The sequence below is a fragment of the Dermochelys coriacea genome, chromosome 4, assembly GCF_009764565.3.
Source record: "Dermochelys coriacea isolate rDerCor1 chromosome 4, rDerCor1.pri.v4, whole genome shotgun sequence".
In the NCBI taxonomy this organism is placed as follows: Eukaryota; Metazoa; Chordata; order Testudines; family Dermochelyidae; genus Dermochelys; species Dermochelys coriacea.
This window is the reverse complement of record NC_050071.1, coordinates 52822968-52835333: the sequence shown is the minus strand read 5'-3', so window position 1 is coordinate 52835333 and position 12366 is coordinate 52822968. Positions and strand designations below refer to the sequence as shown.

The following is a 12366-nucleotide window of genomic DNA, read 5'->3' as shown; positions in this document are numbered from 1 at the left end:
CATGTAGGACTCATAGTAAGTTGGGGACATCCCGCAAAAAGAATCCAGTGCAGATTCACACCTTCTCTTTGGGACAGTCAGTCCTGCCCTGTGTGTGTGCAGGGTTCTTTGGGGGAGCCTGCCGATGTGTGCATGCCAGGCCACCACTGCGTGCCTGCCATTTTCTCAGAGTTTGTGCATGACTCAGTAGCTTGCCAGCTCTCACGATTTGTGATATTTGGTGTTTTTCTTAAGCCCCCCCGCTACAGGAATCATGTTGTTTCATGAGAATCTCAGCTTTCATTTTTTCTGCAAGATAAGGCTGCTGATGAAACTCACAACTGTGAGCCACGTGTCTCCTAAAGCTTCAATTGTTGGAAGATAAAAATAATCTAAAATTGATTTTTTTTTTTAAATCTCATGATTTTTAATCAATCTCCTGATGTTGGGTGCCTTGACTCACCGTTGTGGAACTGGGGGGGGGGGGGTTGCTGATTCTGCTGGCTGCCCCGCTGGCTGCGTGCGGGGGCCTGCTTGGGTGCCGGTTCCCGTGCATTAGGCGGGTGGGTTTCGCCCTGTCTCGGCGCCCACCTCCCGGCTGTGCGCGCGGCGGGGGTGGGCGGGCCGGGCGCTGCAGGGAGCTGTCAGTCAGGCGGCGGCCCCGGCCCTGCCTGGGTGATGTCAGCGGATCAGCTGCTCTATAACAAAGCGGAGCGAGCCCGGCGCCCGCCCACACGCCGCGGTCGGGCTGCGCGGAGCCGTTCGCTCCGCGGGCTCTAGGGGGAGACAGGGCGGGAGAGCGCGGCCCCAGCGGCCAGCCCCGGCGCCCAGCGGCCCCAGCGCCCAGCGGCCCCGGCCATGGACAGCGATGAGGACACGCTGGAGGAGACCGTGGAAGGTAACCGAGCCCCGTCCGGCGGGGGTCACCGCGGCTCGCTGCCAGCCCCGCGCTGCCGAACGGCCGCCCCCCAGGCACGGCTCTGCCCGCCCCAGCCTGCAGCCGCCGGCGCCCGAAACCTGCTGCAGCCCCCTGGGCCTTACCGCTCCCCCTGGGCTGGGGGCTGGGGGCAAGTTTGGGGGCGGACAGAGCCGGCCTGCGCAGTGCGAGCGCCGCCCCCCCCCCTTCCTCCCCGCAGCCCAGCCTTGGCCTGCAGGGGCCAGCACGTGGCACGGCCTGGGCCGCGCGCCTCCTCCCAGCCCGGGCCCTACGGCCCCGTCCTCCAGGCTGATGCGCTCCCCCTGCTCCGCCTCTCCCTACCGGCTTCGGCCAGCCGACCCCCTCCCCCCCACCGTGCGTAAAGAGCCGCGGGGCGGTGGTTCCTTTTGTAAGGCGCCGCTTTTTGTGTTCACGACACTTTAAAAAAAATAAAAAAAGTGCTTGGAGCAGCTTTTTATAGCGAGGCAAGATCTCAAGTGGGGCAGAAGGTTTCAGATGGTATCTGATGTCTTGGAAAACTTAGCAGTGCCATGGAGAAGAACGGCTAGTGCCTGGCTTATTGCAGGCCAATTTATACTTTTTTTTTTTTTGAGAGTAGCCGCTCATTTTTCAGCTAAATCGTTGCTGTTCATAAGTACATGCTGCTGTGTAAATCTTTAGGGTCTGATCCTTCCACTACTTAGTGGGACAAGGCTAAGTGAATACAATTACTTCTATGTTTAAGTGTTTCAAGGTCTGGGCCCCTAGTCCCTGGTGTTCTATAGTATGCACGATCACAATGGTGGTACGCACGTTTCATTTAAAATATAATTGTCTAATGTTAAGATCTGGGAGACTTTCCAGAAAGGACCTAGTTTACATGGCAAATTAAGGACCAGATTCTGTTTGGTAGTGTATTACAACAGTTTACATCCAGTCAATCTGAATTGACTTCAGTGGAGTTGCTCTGTTTTGACACATTTGACCTGAAACAAGAAATAAGTGTATGTGGCATCTACTTTGTGTTTAATTTAAAGTAATTGGATCTGATTCTCTGTAGCCTTGCACCTAGTGTGGTCACTTGCATTCTGATTTGGTGGTGTCTTACCCTGATTTGCACACATTTTGCATTGGTGTAAATGACTAGACAAGTGCAAGACAACAGAGAATCAGGCCCATATTTTTTTTTGGAGGATAGTGTATAAAACAATGGCTCCGTGTGCAACTTAAAGACCATCACAGCCAACATTTCCACTCTCATATTTCCCATTTTTGTGTTGTATGGTGTGCACCAGTTAGTTGCCTGCTTCTGCTTCTGAGGTGACTGCATTTTAGCAGTAGTATGCCATATTTCTAGTGACTCTAAGTTATTTGAGGTCCTTCAGCATGAAAGGCACTATGTAAATGTAAAATCTTACTGTCCTCCTCCTCCCCACCACACACACGCTCTCTGCAATATAAAAATTGACAGTTTTGTCCTGTATCTTCAAGACAAAATATTAACTAACGTGTGTGTGTGTGTGTGTGTGTGTGTGTGTATATATATGTATATATATATATATATATATATATATATACACACACGTATATAAATGGAGATACTCTTTGTATTACAGGAGCATCCACAGTCCCAGATGACAGTGGGCCCCATTGTGCTAGTCTCTAAATACCTACACATAGTGAGAAATGGTCCCTACCCTGAAGAGCTTACTGTGTAAAGAGACAAGGGAGACAAAGAGTGGAAGGTGGAACTGGGACAGGCAGTGAAAAGCCCAGGGTCACGCAGCAGATCAGTAGCATAGCTGGAATAGAATCCATGTCTCCTGACTCCCAGTCTAGTACTTTATCCTTGGGGCCCTAGTGCCTCCCCAAAGCTAACCACCTGGTTGGCACATTTTTAAGACCAGAGAAGAGTTTTGAGACTGAGATACAGACTTTAAAAAGGAGAAGTTTGTGATGTCACAGCTATACCAGAATTTCCTATAGTAGCACAAATGGCATCCCTGTCAGCAACATACATTCCCCTTTTAGGCATTTAGGAATATAGTCAGGATTTGCCTTGTGAAGCTCTTAAGTAAAATTTGCCAGCTGACCATTCCTGGTCACAGCTCTTACTACCAAGAGGAGTCCTAGATACTCTGATATCATGGTTAAAAGCACGATGTTGGAATTTGTGTGGCAGGATACAACTAACTCCCATCAGTCATTGGCAGGTTACTTGTATCTTGTGGCAGGCAAACAGGACCCATTGTGCATTATCACTTATTGAAGAGGTTACTGAGCTTAGCTTGCCAGCATGGCAGTAGATGTGTGATAGTGTGTGTGGTGCAGCTATTACTAGAATCTGGTCTTATGACATAGATATAATAAGTGATTTGATATTTTAGCAATGTGGGCTATGCAAAACTCATAGATTATATAGGAACTTTAAATTGCAAGGGGAATAGAGGGATTTCTTAAAGTGCTGGATACTGTGGATGTGATGTGTAGACTGCCTCTGCCTATATGTGTACCTGTGTAGGAACTTGGTATTATACCCGTGCCAAAAAATACTTTGTAAGGAGGCTATTTTTAGTTGTGCTAGGCATCATGATACTGTTCCTGATATCATAGCTAGTTCCTTTGCAGCACATTATGGTTTCATATAATGGCTTATTTCTCTGTGTTTTCAGGTGAGTTTTGAAGGTAACTATTGGTTGGCAGAGGGATTGCTTTTGAGTGACATTAGGGACTTCCTTTTTGCCCTTACCCCAGGGCTAGAACTAGGAATGAGATCGTACCCAGGTCTGTTGCCTTACCATCCAGACCACTACTACTAGACCAACAGGCTGGCCTTCATGTGTTTTAGTCTCTTATTAACCCTATTATTATTATTTGTATTGTAGCCTTATATAAAGGTCTCAATTAAGACTGGGGGTCTAGTATGCTACATGCTTTACAAACCCACAGAAAGACAGGTCATTGCTCTGAAGAGTTTATCTAGAGAAGATATAAGAATCTTGATAATATCCAAATAAGGGAACGAAGTAAAAACTCTCTCTTTTACAAATGGGTAGGGGCAATTGAGGAGGAGAATGAAGTATTCCATTTTGGTTCCACTGTAATCAGTGAGACTTTCGTGATTGACTTCAGCAGGAATTGGACTGAATCGTAAGGCCTGGTGTATATTAGAAAAGTTGCACCAGTGTAACTAAGCTTAAAATTGATTTGCCTTAGGTTAAGGCAGGCTGGATTTAATTTTTTTCCCCTTTCGCTTCTTCTGATGTAAAAGTAATGTGAGAAAAATTGGACGCTCTATGTCAGAGGTTCTCAAACTGGGGGTTGGGGACCCCGATGGGGTTGTGAGGTTATTACATGGGGGGTCATGAGCTGTCAGCCTCCACCACAATCCCTGCTTTGACTCCAGCATTTATAATGGTGGTAAATGTATAAAAAAGTGTTTCTAATTTACAAGGGGGGGTCGCACTCAGAGGCTTGCAATGTGAAAGGGGTCACCAGTACGAAAGTTTGAGAGTCACTGTTCTCTGTCATATCTGAAGTTAGAACTCAAGTTCATGGCTCTCTCTTTGTACAGAGGCCACTAGACTGCAGGTCTCTGTTAAAATCATTGGGAGAATATGCCTCCTACAACACACATTCTGGCATGTATAACCTGTATAAACATACATTAATGACAGTTTTATTTGTTTTTGCACTCCAGTAGCATCCTCACTAAACTGAATAAATATTTTGTTGCAGTACAGCGTGCACAGTTTGACTTAACCTGAAAAGTGTAAATATTTTTTCCTCAGTGCTTTATAACAATCTTGCTCTTCTGTCAGGAATTAGTTGTACTTTCTTACAGTTTGTCTATATGGGAAAGGTAAATCAATGTAAACTAAGTTGTGAATTTAAACCCATATAGTTACACTAGTATAACTCATCTTGTGAGCACTTTTACTCTGGTATAAGAGGTTTGTTTTTTTTCTGGTTTAGTTTGTGAACAGGAAAAAGCCACTCTGAGTCCAGAATCAGTGTCCACACTGTTATACTGGTGTAACTACAGCACTTTAACTATACTGGTGTAACTAGTAAATAATTTCCCATGTAGACAAACTGTATTTATTTTCTCTCTCACACACATATACTCCCCCCACACCCAATGGGCCAGGAGCTTGCCTTTCTTCCACTAGTTTGGAGAGCAGCATGCTTGCCTGTTTTAAAAACATTCTCTCCTACTTACTAGTAATACCTTACATTATTAAGACCAAAATATTTTACAATGTAACTTATTTTTCACTGTTCCCACACTCTCACTACCTTTTTCTCACTACTCTCAGCTTGAAGATGACATAACCTGCTCTTTTTAGTCAACTTCAGCTTTTTTCAAACTTGCTCATACTTAATTGGACTCCTACCCACAGCAATCTTCTCCTGGACATCTCCTTTCCAACTTAGACTCCATACTCTCTCTGACTCTCTCTGGAGAACCCAGATCTGTGAGTCAGCTTGTTGCCACCTGCCTACAGCACGATGGAGTTTTCTTTGCCTGTGCCAGCTGGGTGTTACAGAGCTATCCTGTCAGCAACTCAAGAACTCTCCTCTGGCCTATGCCAGCCCTGCCTTTGCCCTGCAGCTTGACAATATTTACACCCCAGTCCCCGAGTCCCTTAAGAGTGTCCTCCTGTGGTATCCAGCCCCTGATCACTGGATACTTATAGAAATCCCTGATCTTCCATTCCCAAAGGAGCAGTGCACCCCAGTTTACCAGTCTGACTTTAACCCACTGCTGTATCACACACAACACTTGAATTCAATTATAGTAAAACAAAAAGGAAACTTATTTAAGAAAGAATAGAGATTTATGTAGAAATAAGTGTGAGTGGTGGAAACAATAAAATGTGAACTAGGGCCTAAATTTATGCATCTTACCTATCCTATCTAGTAAAGTAGATTCTTATCCTGCAAGTCAGTCTTTTGAAGCATTGCTAGCCCCAAGGAGCTAGGACCCAGTCTTTCATCACGGTGCCTCCTCAGTCAATGGAGGTGGAGTATCTTTCTCCACCCTGTGATATACTGAATCAGTCTCATGGCTTTATTCACAGACAAGGCAATCCCCTCACTGTCCTATCATTCCTTTTAACTTCCAAGTGGTTTTGTTGTTTCTTTGGTTTTCCATGGATTGTTCTGGCTTAGTGCAGAGGTGGACAGTTGAACAATACATTACATAATTGGCTAGCCAGGGAGGTCTCAACTGTCTCCGGCTTGAATGGGCCAGTACCTAGCCATATGATTCCCTCGTGACTCACTTCACTCCATAAGGGCATAATTTTCCACACTTGCACCTGGAAAAGAATGTGAACCAGTCACTCTTTGATCTGCACAAGCTGGCAACTGACAAGAATGACCCTCATTGTGTAACTTCATTAGCTACATTAGTTCTTAAATGTTACTTGTACCTGCATCTTGCAATGATTGAATATTGGTAAGTTACAAGTTTTCAGTACAGATATCACATGCTACCTTTGGATAAATATTATCAAAGGGTGAATTAGGTGTAATGAGTTTGTTAGGTCTGAGGCAGGAGTTGCTTGTAAAAAACAGTGAGCCCTTTGTCAACTGGCACAGACAGTCCTCTGTGTCACTCTCCCTGTAGCAATTGTGAAGTTTAAATAATGAAATAAACCAATGTTAGAGTACCAAGGGACACTATCCATTTGGGTTTGGCTTAAAAGGTAACTTTTTTTGTTTAAATAAAATATTTTTTTAAATTCTTTCCTAAATCCTGAGACCAATGGATGTGTTTTCCCCAATGGGCAGGATTATTTGTTACCTTATGGTTCCTTTGTGTGAGCTAGTCTGGAGTGAAAGGTCCATAGGACCGGTATAGGCAGTATTGCCATGCTCAAAAATCGTGAGATTTGCTTTAAAAATCATGATTATGTAAAAATAATAGATGTGGTCTTTTTATTTGCCTTCTGCTTTTTGAGCTTTTAGGGTGCACTAGGGTCACATTTTGAAACTTTCTCCATGAGGGCTGGCAACTTACTTTTTCTTTAAGAATGAAGGCTGAAATCATCACATATCCCCTTGTCTCCAGGAGCTGGTGCTTTAAGAAAACAGTAATTATCATGAGACTCATGACAAAACCATGAGAGTTGGGAGCGCTGCATACGCACAACTTGTGAGTATTCCTGCTGAAGAAGGCTCCTATGCCAGGCACAGAGCCACATCTGCACCACTTCCACAGCAGATCCTGGCTTGTGGCGTTCCAGGGTGTGCTGAGGATGGTGTGAAAATGGGGTGCAGGCACTCACAAGGGAGTGGGATATAGCCCAAAATACTGGAGCCTGGATATTCTCTGTCCCTGCAAAACCCCATAGGTGCCATTGCAACAGGGGCATAACTTAGGGCAGCACAGAAGTGAATAATAGCCTACATCAATCCCTGCAGCCCCTGAGTAGGAGAGGTGAAAACTGCCTCTCCATGGCACCTGCAGCGGAATGAATCTGATCTTATGTTTTTAAATGCTAGTGGAAACAATTGAATTTTAAGCAAACATTCCTCTGCAATTTTTGAAACCCAAATATTGAAGCACTGACATCCTGAAAATATTATTTATTTATATTACCGTCGTGCCTAAGAGCCTACTCATGGACTAGGACCCCGTTGTGCTATGTACTGTACGAACACACAACAAAAAGACAGTCACTGCTGCAGCGCTTACAAGCTAACACTGACTCTGTGCACTTTAATTATCCAAGTGAGAGAAATGCAAGCAGTAAACAGCAGTGACAGTAAAATGGATTTTAAGGTCTTTAATAATTCAAGGTGATATTGGTAACAAAGGTGAAGAAATGTGTATGTTGACAGTGTGATCTGTTAGCTGGCAGCATCCTTTTAAGGAGACGTATTGAAAACCAGCTTGCTTTAAAATGATGGATGTGGCGGCTTGGCTTATCCCCCTTGGTCTGTGCATGTAACTTATTAACACTGAGAGGAGATTCCTTAGAGCACACTGTGTCCAGCTTTGATGTAGGAGTGTATATACGTGTGTTACCTGGAAAAAGGTAGTTACATTTTTTTCTGAACTGCATGGTGTACTTTGTAGAAGAGTTGTAGATAAACGATAACATGGGGCTTTCAGCTCTAGGGAATAGTAAAGAAGGGGAAATAAGGGCACAGAAAGTCCTGACTCAAGAGAAGGGGGATTGATGCTTATGCAACATGCTTTCCCTGAGCTCATAGAAGCTTCATTTGTCCTCCTTCCCTTACAGTGTCTCTTTCTGTGCCATCTTTCCTCTCTGACCTAGACTGTAAGCTTGGCAGGGCAGCGAAAAACAGTGGAGTTGGGAAGATCATCTTCCAGAATGTGAATCCAAGTGGTAACCAGTGAAGTATCATCTTTCTTAATCAAGTGACTTTGGTTTCTTTGCTGCTGCTGCTCCTGGTTTTCCAAAACTACAGAAGAGTGAAAACTGACAGACCTTCATCAGTTTACACAGCTGCTCTTCTGAATCCTATGGGCAGTAGTGAAAGTGGGAGGAATCAGGTCTTATTCATGCTGCTGCTTGGGAAAGTTCAGAGCAACAGTGGAAGCAGATGCTGAAGCTGTTTCCTAGAGAGGAACCCCAGAATCAGAAGCTGAGGAGGTATAGATTAGCAGAGACTTGCCATGCTCCCCACTCTGTGAGAAACCAGAAGCTGTGTTATAGCAGAGGTGTAATGGAATGGTCAGATCGGGCTGGGAGGTGTTCAAATCAGACACTTCCCAGCTGGAGTCGACAAAGCAGTGAATTTCCCAAGCACTCTCCCACTTCCAGCAGCTGTGGAGAGAACTTGGGTTTTTCACCTGGATATCGCCTCTAGTCTGCAGGGCCACATGTGATCATCTTCTCGCTTTTTAGATGTTTGGTTTTTGTCTGCTTAAGGAGGGAGGTGGAAGAAATAGAGGAAGGGATAGCGGAGAGCCTTTGAGGAGAAATGGGAAAGACAGAAAATACAGGAGAGGAGGAAAAGCACACGGTGTAGGAAGAGAAGCTTACAAAGGGTGAAGGAAGAGAGGAAAAAGAGATTGAAAGCAATAGAAAAAGATGCACTGTGATCTCTTGCAATAAAGGAAAAAGGGACATGAAGCTTGGAAGGAAAGGAGGTATAACCTGAGCAAGCAAGACATAGTAAACTACACTTAAAGTCTGTTAAATAGGAAGTGGTCTGATTTGTTACAACTAGAGTAAATAATAAACATTACAAAGCTTGTTTAAATTTCAGGGGATGTGGTTTGGACACAAAGGGATTTTTTTTTTTTTTTTTTACCCTGGCTAGTAGGATTTGTCTTTGGGCTAGTAGGTGTTGAGCATGTTTTTCAAGATGTACAAGTTTGTTTGTTTTTTAATTTAGAATTGTATGAATTAAAGTCTTGAATCCGTTCCAAACATGTGGGAGAAATACTTCTAGGAAATGGCTCTTTTTTTTTTTTTTTTTTAAAGGTACTTGAACACAATACAGTATGGGCAATACTTAGTTGAGAAGTGTGTTGTCTTATTCCATCAACTACTCTATCTTGACTTTTTTTTTCCCCTCCCCCCAGAGATTTTTGAAACAGGTTGTTGACATGAAGTAACTGCTGCAAATAGTCCTGAATAGCTCTGGTCCATTTTTTTTTTTAAATAAAATATTTTGACTAGTAGGTCTGTTAAAATAAATATTTTGGGGAGCAACAACATATGGAAGGGAGATGCATGTTGATTACTATATGTGATTGCACACCTGTTCTGATATCTTTGCTATTTTTTATTTGTTTTTGCTTAAGGGCTTCTGGATGATGATGGGTTGCCACATGGATTCTGTACAGTCACCTATTCGTCCACAGACAGATTTGAGGGAAACTTTGTGCATGGAGAAAAGAACGGCCGTGGCAAGTTCTTCTTTTTTGATGGAAGGTAAACATTGGCTCTTTGCTTGTCTTCCTTTTGTTTTTCTCCTGTTTACAGCAGTATGTAACTTTTTTTTTGGCGGGGGAGGATATGTGTTCCTAGTTCCAGCAGCTGCTTTCCCATGAGAGCTTTAGTTGGATAGTTTCTTCATTGTGTGCTGGCTAGAGTAACAGACAATGTCTCCATCTGTTTGTGAACTCTGAAAATAATGGAGTGACCCCAGGGACTGCTCCTTAATATGAGAGTCAAGTAACTGTAGTCCTGTTTAATATTAAAGCTTTAAATTAATTCAAGGTTTCAAGAAAGTCTTATGATTTTAAGACTCCATACATGGTGGTTTAAAAACCTGCTGACAACTATTTTCCAGGCTGGTTCAATGGGCTTTTTGTATTATGGTAATGCCCAGAGGCTCCATTTGGGATTTGGGGCCACTACAAAGATATAGAAAGAAATGGTCTCTGCACAGAAGAACTTACAATCTAATTAGTGCTGAAACTTGTTTAGTGGACACTGTGTGGTCTAGTGGTTAAAATACTGGACTGAATTAAATATGGCTTCTATTCCCAGCTCTTTGATCTTGTAAAAATCATTTATGACCTGACTCTTCTTTTCAGAAATGCACCTACAGTTGCCACTGTCTTCAGTGGGAGTTATGCTGTGACAATCAGGCTAGTTTCCTCATTTGTAAAAAGTGGAAGGTCTTAATTACTTTACTGTTCCTAGCTGTATTTCTCCCCCCCACCCCACCCCTTTCCTCACAAATTGGTCTAGTACCTCTTTGCTGTTGCTCAGCAATTTCCTCAGAAGGAGCAGCTGATATACAAAATGACAACATTCTTGATTTTCGCAGCTGTGTAGTGCTATGAATAGTGTTGGTGAAACTGACCCCCAAAGTCTTGTCAATTCCATTCTGCTTATGCTTGGCAAAGTTCTGAGCAGCAGCCAGAGGTACTGGAGCTGCCTATCAGCTAACTCAGGAGTGCAGCATGGCATTGTTTTACATGTAGTTCAGACTGGCAAGTTTATTTTCCAAGCCACAAGGGCCTGTAACCTAATTTTTCTAAATGATTTTTCTAAAGAATAAGTTCTGCAGAAATGAATTTCGTGGGCCTGTATGCTCACTAGGGAAAGCTTCTTATTTGTCGGTAGCAATTGGCCATTTCAAGGCCTGTTGGGAATGACTGAAAGATATTACTAACAACTGGCATATGTAAAATGAGGTTTGATTTCTCAGAGGAAGCTTCAGTGTATACATAATACTTATTGGAAATCTCCACAGAGAGGCCAAAGATTGTCTAGATATGGAAACTGAGCTACTGTTTTTCTCTCTGAGAAGAGGTCCCTCCAAATGGCAGGGTGCAGGTAGGGTTGCATTGGCAGCCTGAGCTTCTCTGTATTTATGCCGTGTCTCTTCTGTAATTCTTCAGAGCTGTCAACCCAGCACCTTTCGTGAACATCAGATTCTTTGAAAAACAAAACAGTTAGCTATTGTACGTTTTTGGTAACTACCAGACCAAAATTAAACACAATAGTCTAAGTATCTCCTATATATATATTTTTAAAACTGTTTTCTGTAATGTGGATAGGGCCCATACAGGTTTGAGCTTAACTAAAGTAGAGTTGACTCAAATGCTGCTAGTTACTTTTGGAAAGCCTAACTGATGATATTGCAGTTTGCACAGTTTTGGGACAGCTAACAAAAAAGGATGCTGCACCCAAAAGTTCATGGTTTAAATATGAGGGGGGGGGGAAGGGACGGGAAAGTTAATATTTGTTTTTTTTAAGGATTTTTTTTCTTAAACAAGGAATTACACCAGATTTTCTGCTCCCCTGGTTTCATCAAAACTGTCATTTCCCTGCTCCATGTATTCATCAGAGCTCAGCTCCTTCTGTCATGACTCCCAAAACACTCAACCCCTTATACTCTTGTGTGCTTTAGCACAAATTAATTGTTTTTGGCTTAGCCCAGACACATTTCCTCCATGGCCAGTTCCCATTGCAGTTCTGCCAGTGAAGGCTGACAACCGCACTGTAGCTCTCCTGTTCAGGAGTAGGTTGTTCCTACCAAACCCTGAATAGGGCCCATATGCAACATTACAAATGTTCTCATTTTTTATAAACTTTTTTTGGATAGGGGAATAAAATGGTCCAAACCAGCACTTGGGTATTTAGCAGAAGTTAACCTTTCAGCTCATTGTCAGCATTGCTGTCCTGTCTGTTGATTATTTAAAGAAGTGAGAGAGATTGGATCAAATTGTCATTTTGTAGAAAAAACATGTTGTTTTGCAAAGAATGTAATTTCAACTCCAGCATGCTCCACATTTTGTATTGGGTACTTTTACTTTCACACTAACATTTGTCTGAGAGCATTTTGAGAATAATCCCTGTGAGCAGAAAAGCGTTGGGTGTCATCGAACAACTGCTGTTCTCCATGGAGAACTAGAAACATTTTCTAAACTAAAACAGGAAGTCCGATGGCTGACAGATTTATTTGGGCATAAGCTTTCGTGGGTAAAAAACCCACTTCTTCATATGCCTTTTCTAAACTGGCACTTC

The 12366-nt window shown here is 43.2% G+C and overlaps 1 protein-coding gene across 2 annotated transcripts in view; it reads left to right on the top strand.

Annotated features, from left to right (window-relative positions):
- The first annotated feature begins 627 nt into the window (after positions 1 to 627).
- Positions 628 to 12366, top strand: part of SETD7 (SET domain containing 7, histone lysine methyltransferase) — a 31852-nt gene continuing 20113 nt past the window's right edge. Inside the window, exons 1-2 of one of the 2 annotated variants that reach the window (XM_038398916.2) lie at positions 628 to 877; positions 9687 to 9816. In XM_038398916.2, coding sequence (XP_038254844.1) covers positions 838 to 877; positions 9687 to 9816 — 170 coding nt within the window. In that variant the 5' untranslated portion in view covers positions 628 to 837. The remainder of the gene's footprint in view (positions 878 to 9686; positions 9817 to 12366) is intronic. The other variant, XR_005292494.2, reaches the window with a different exon arrangement.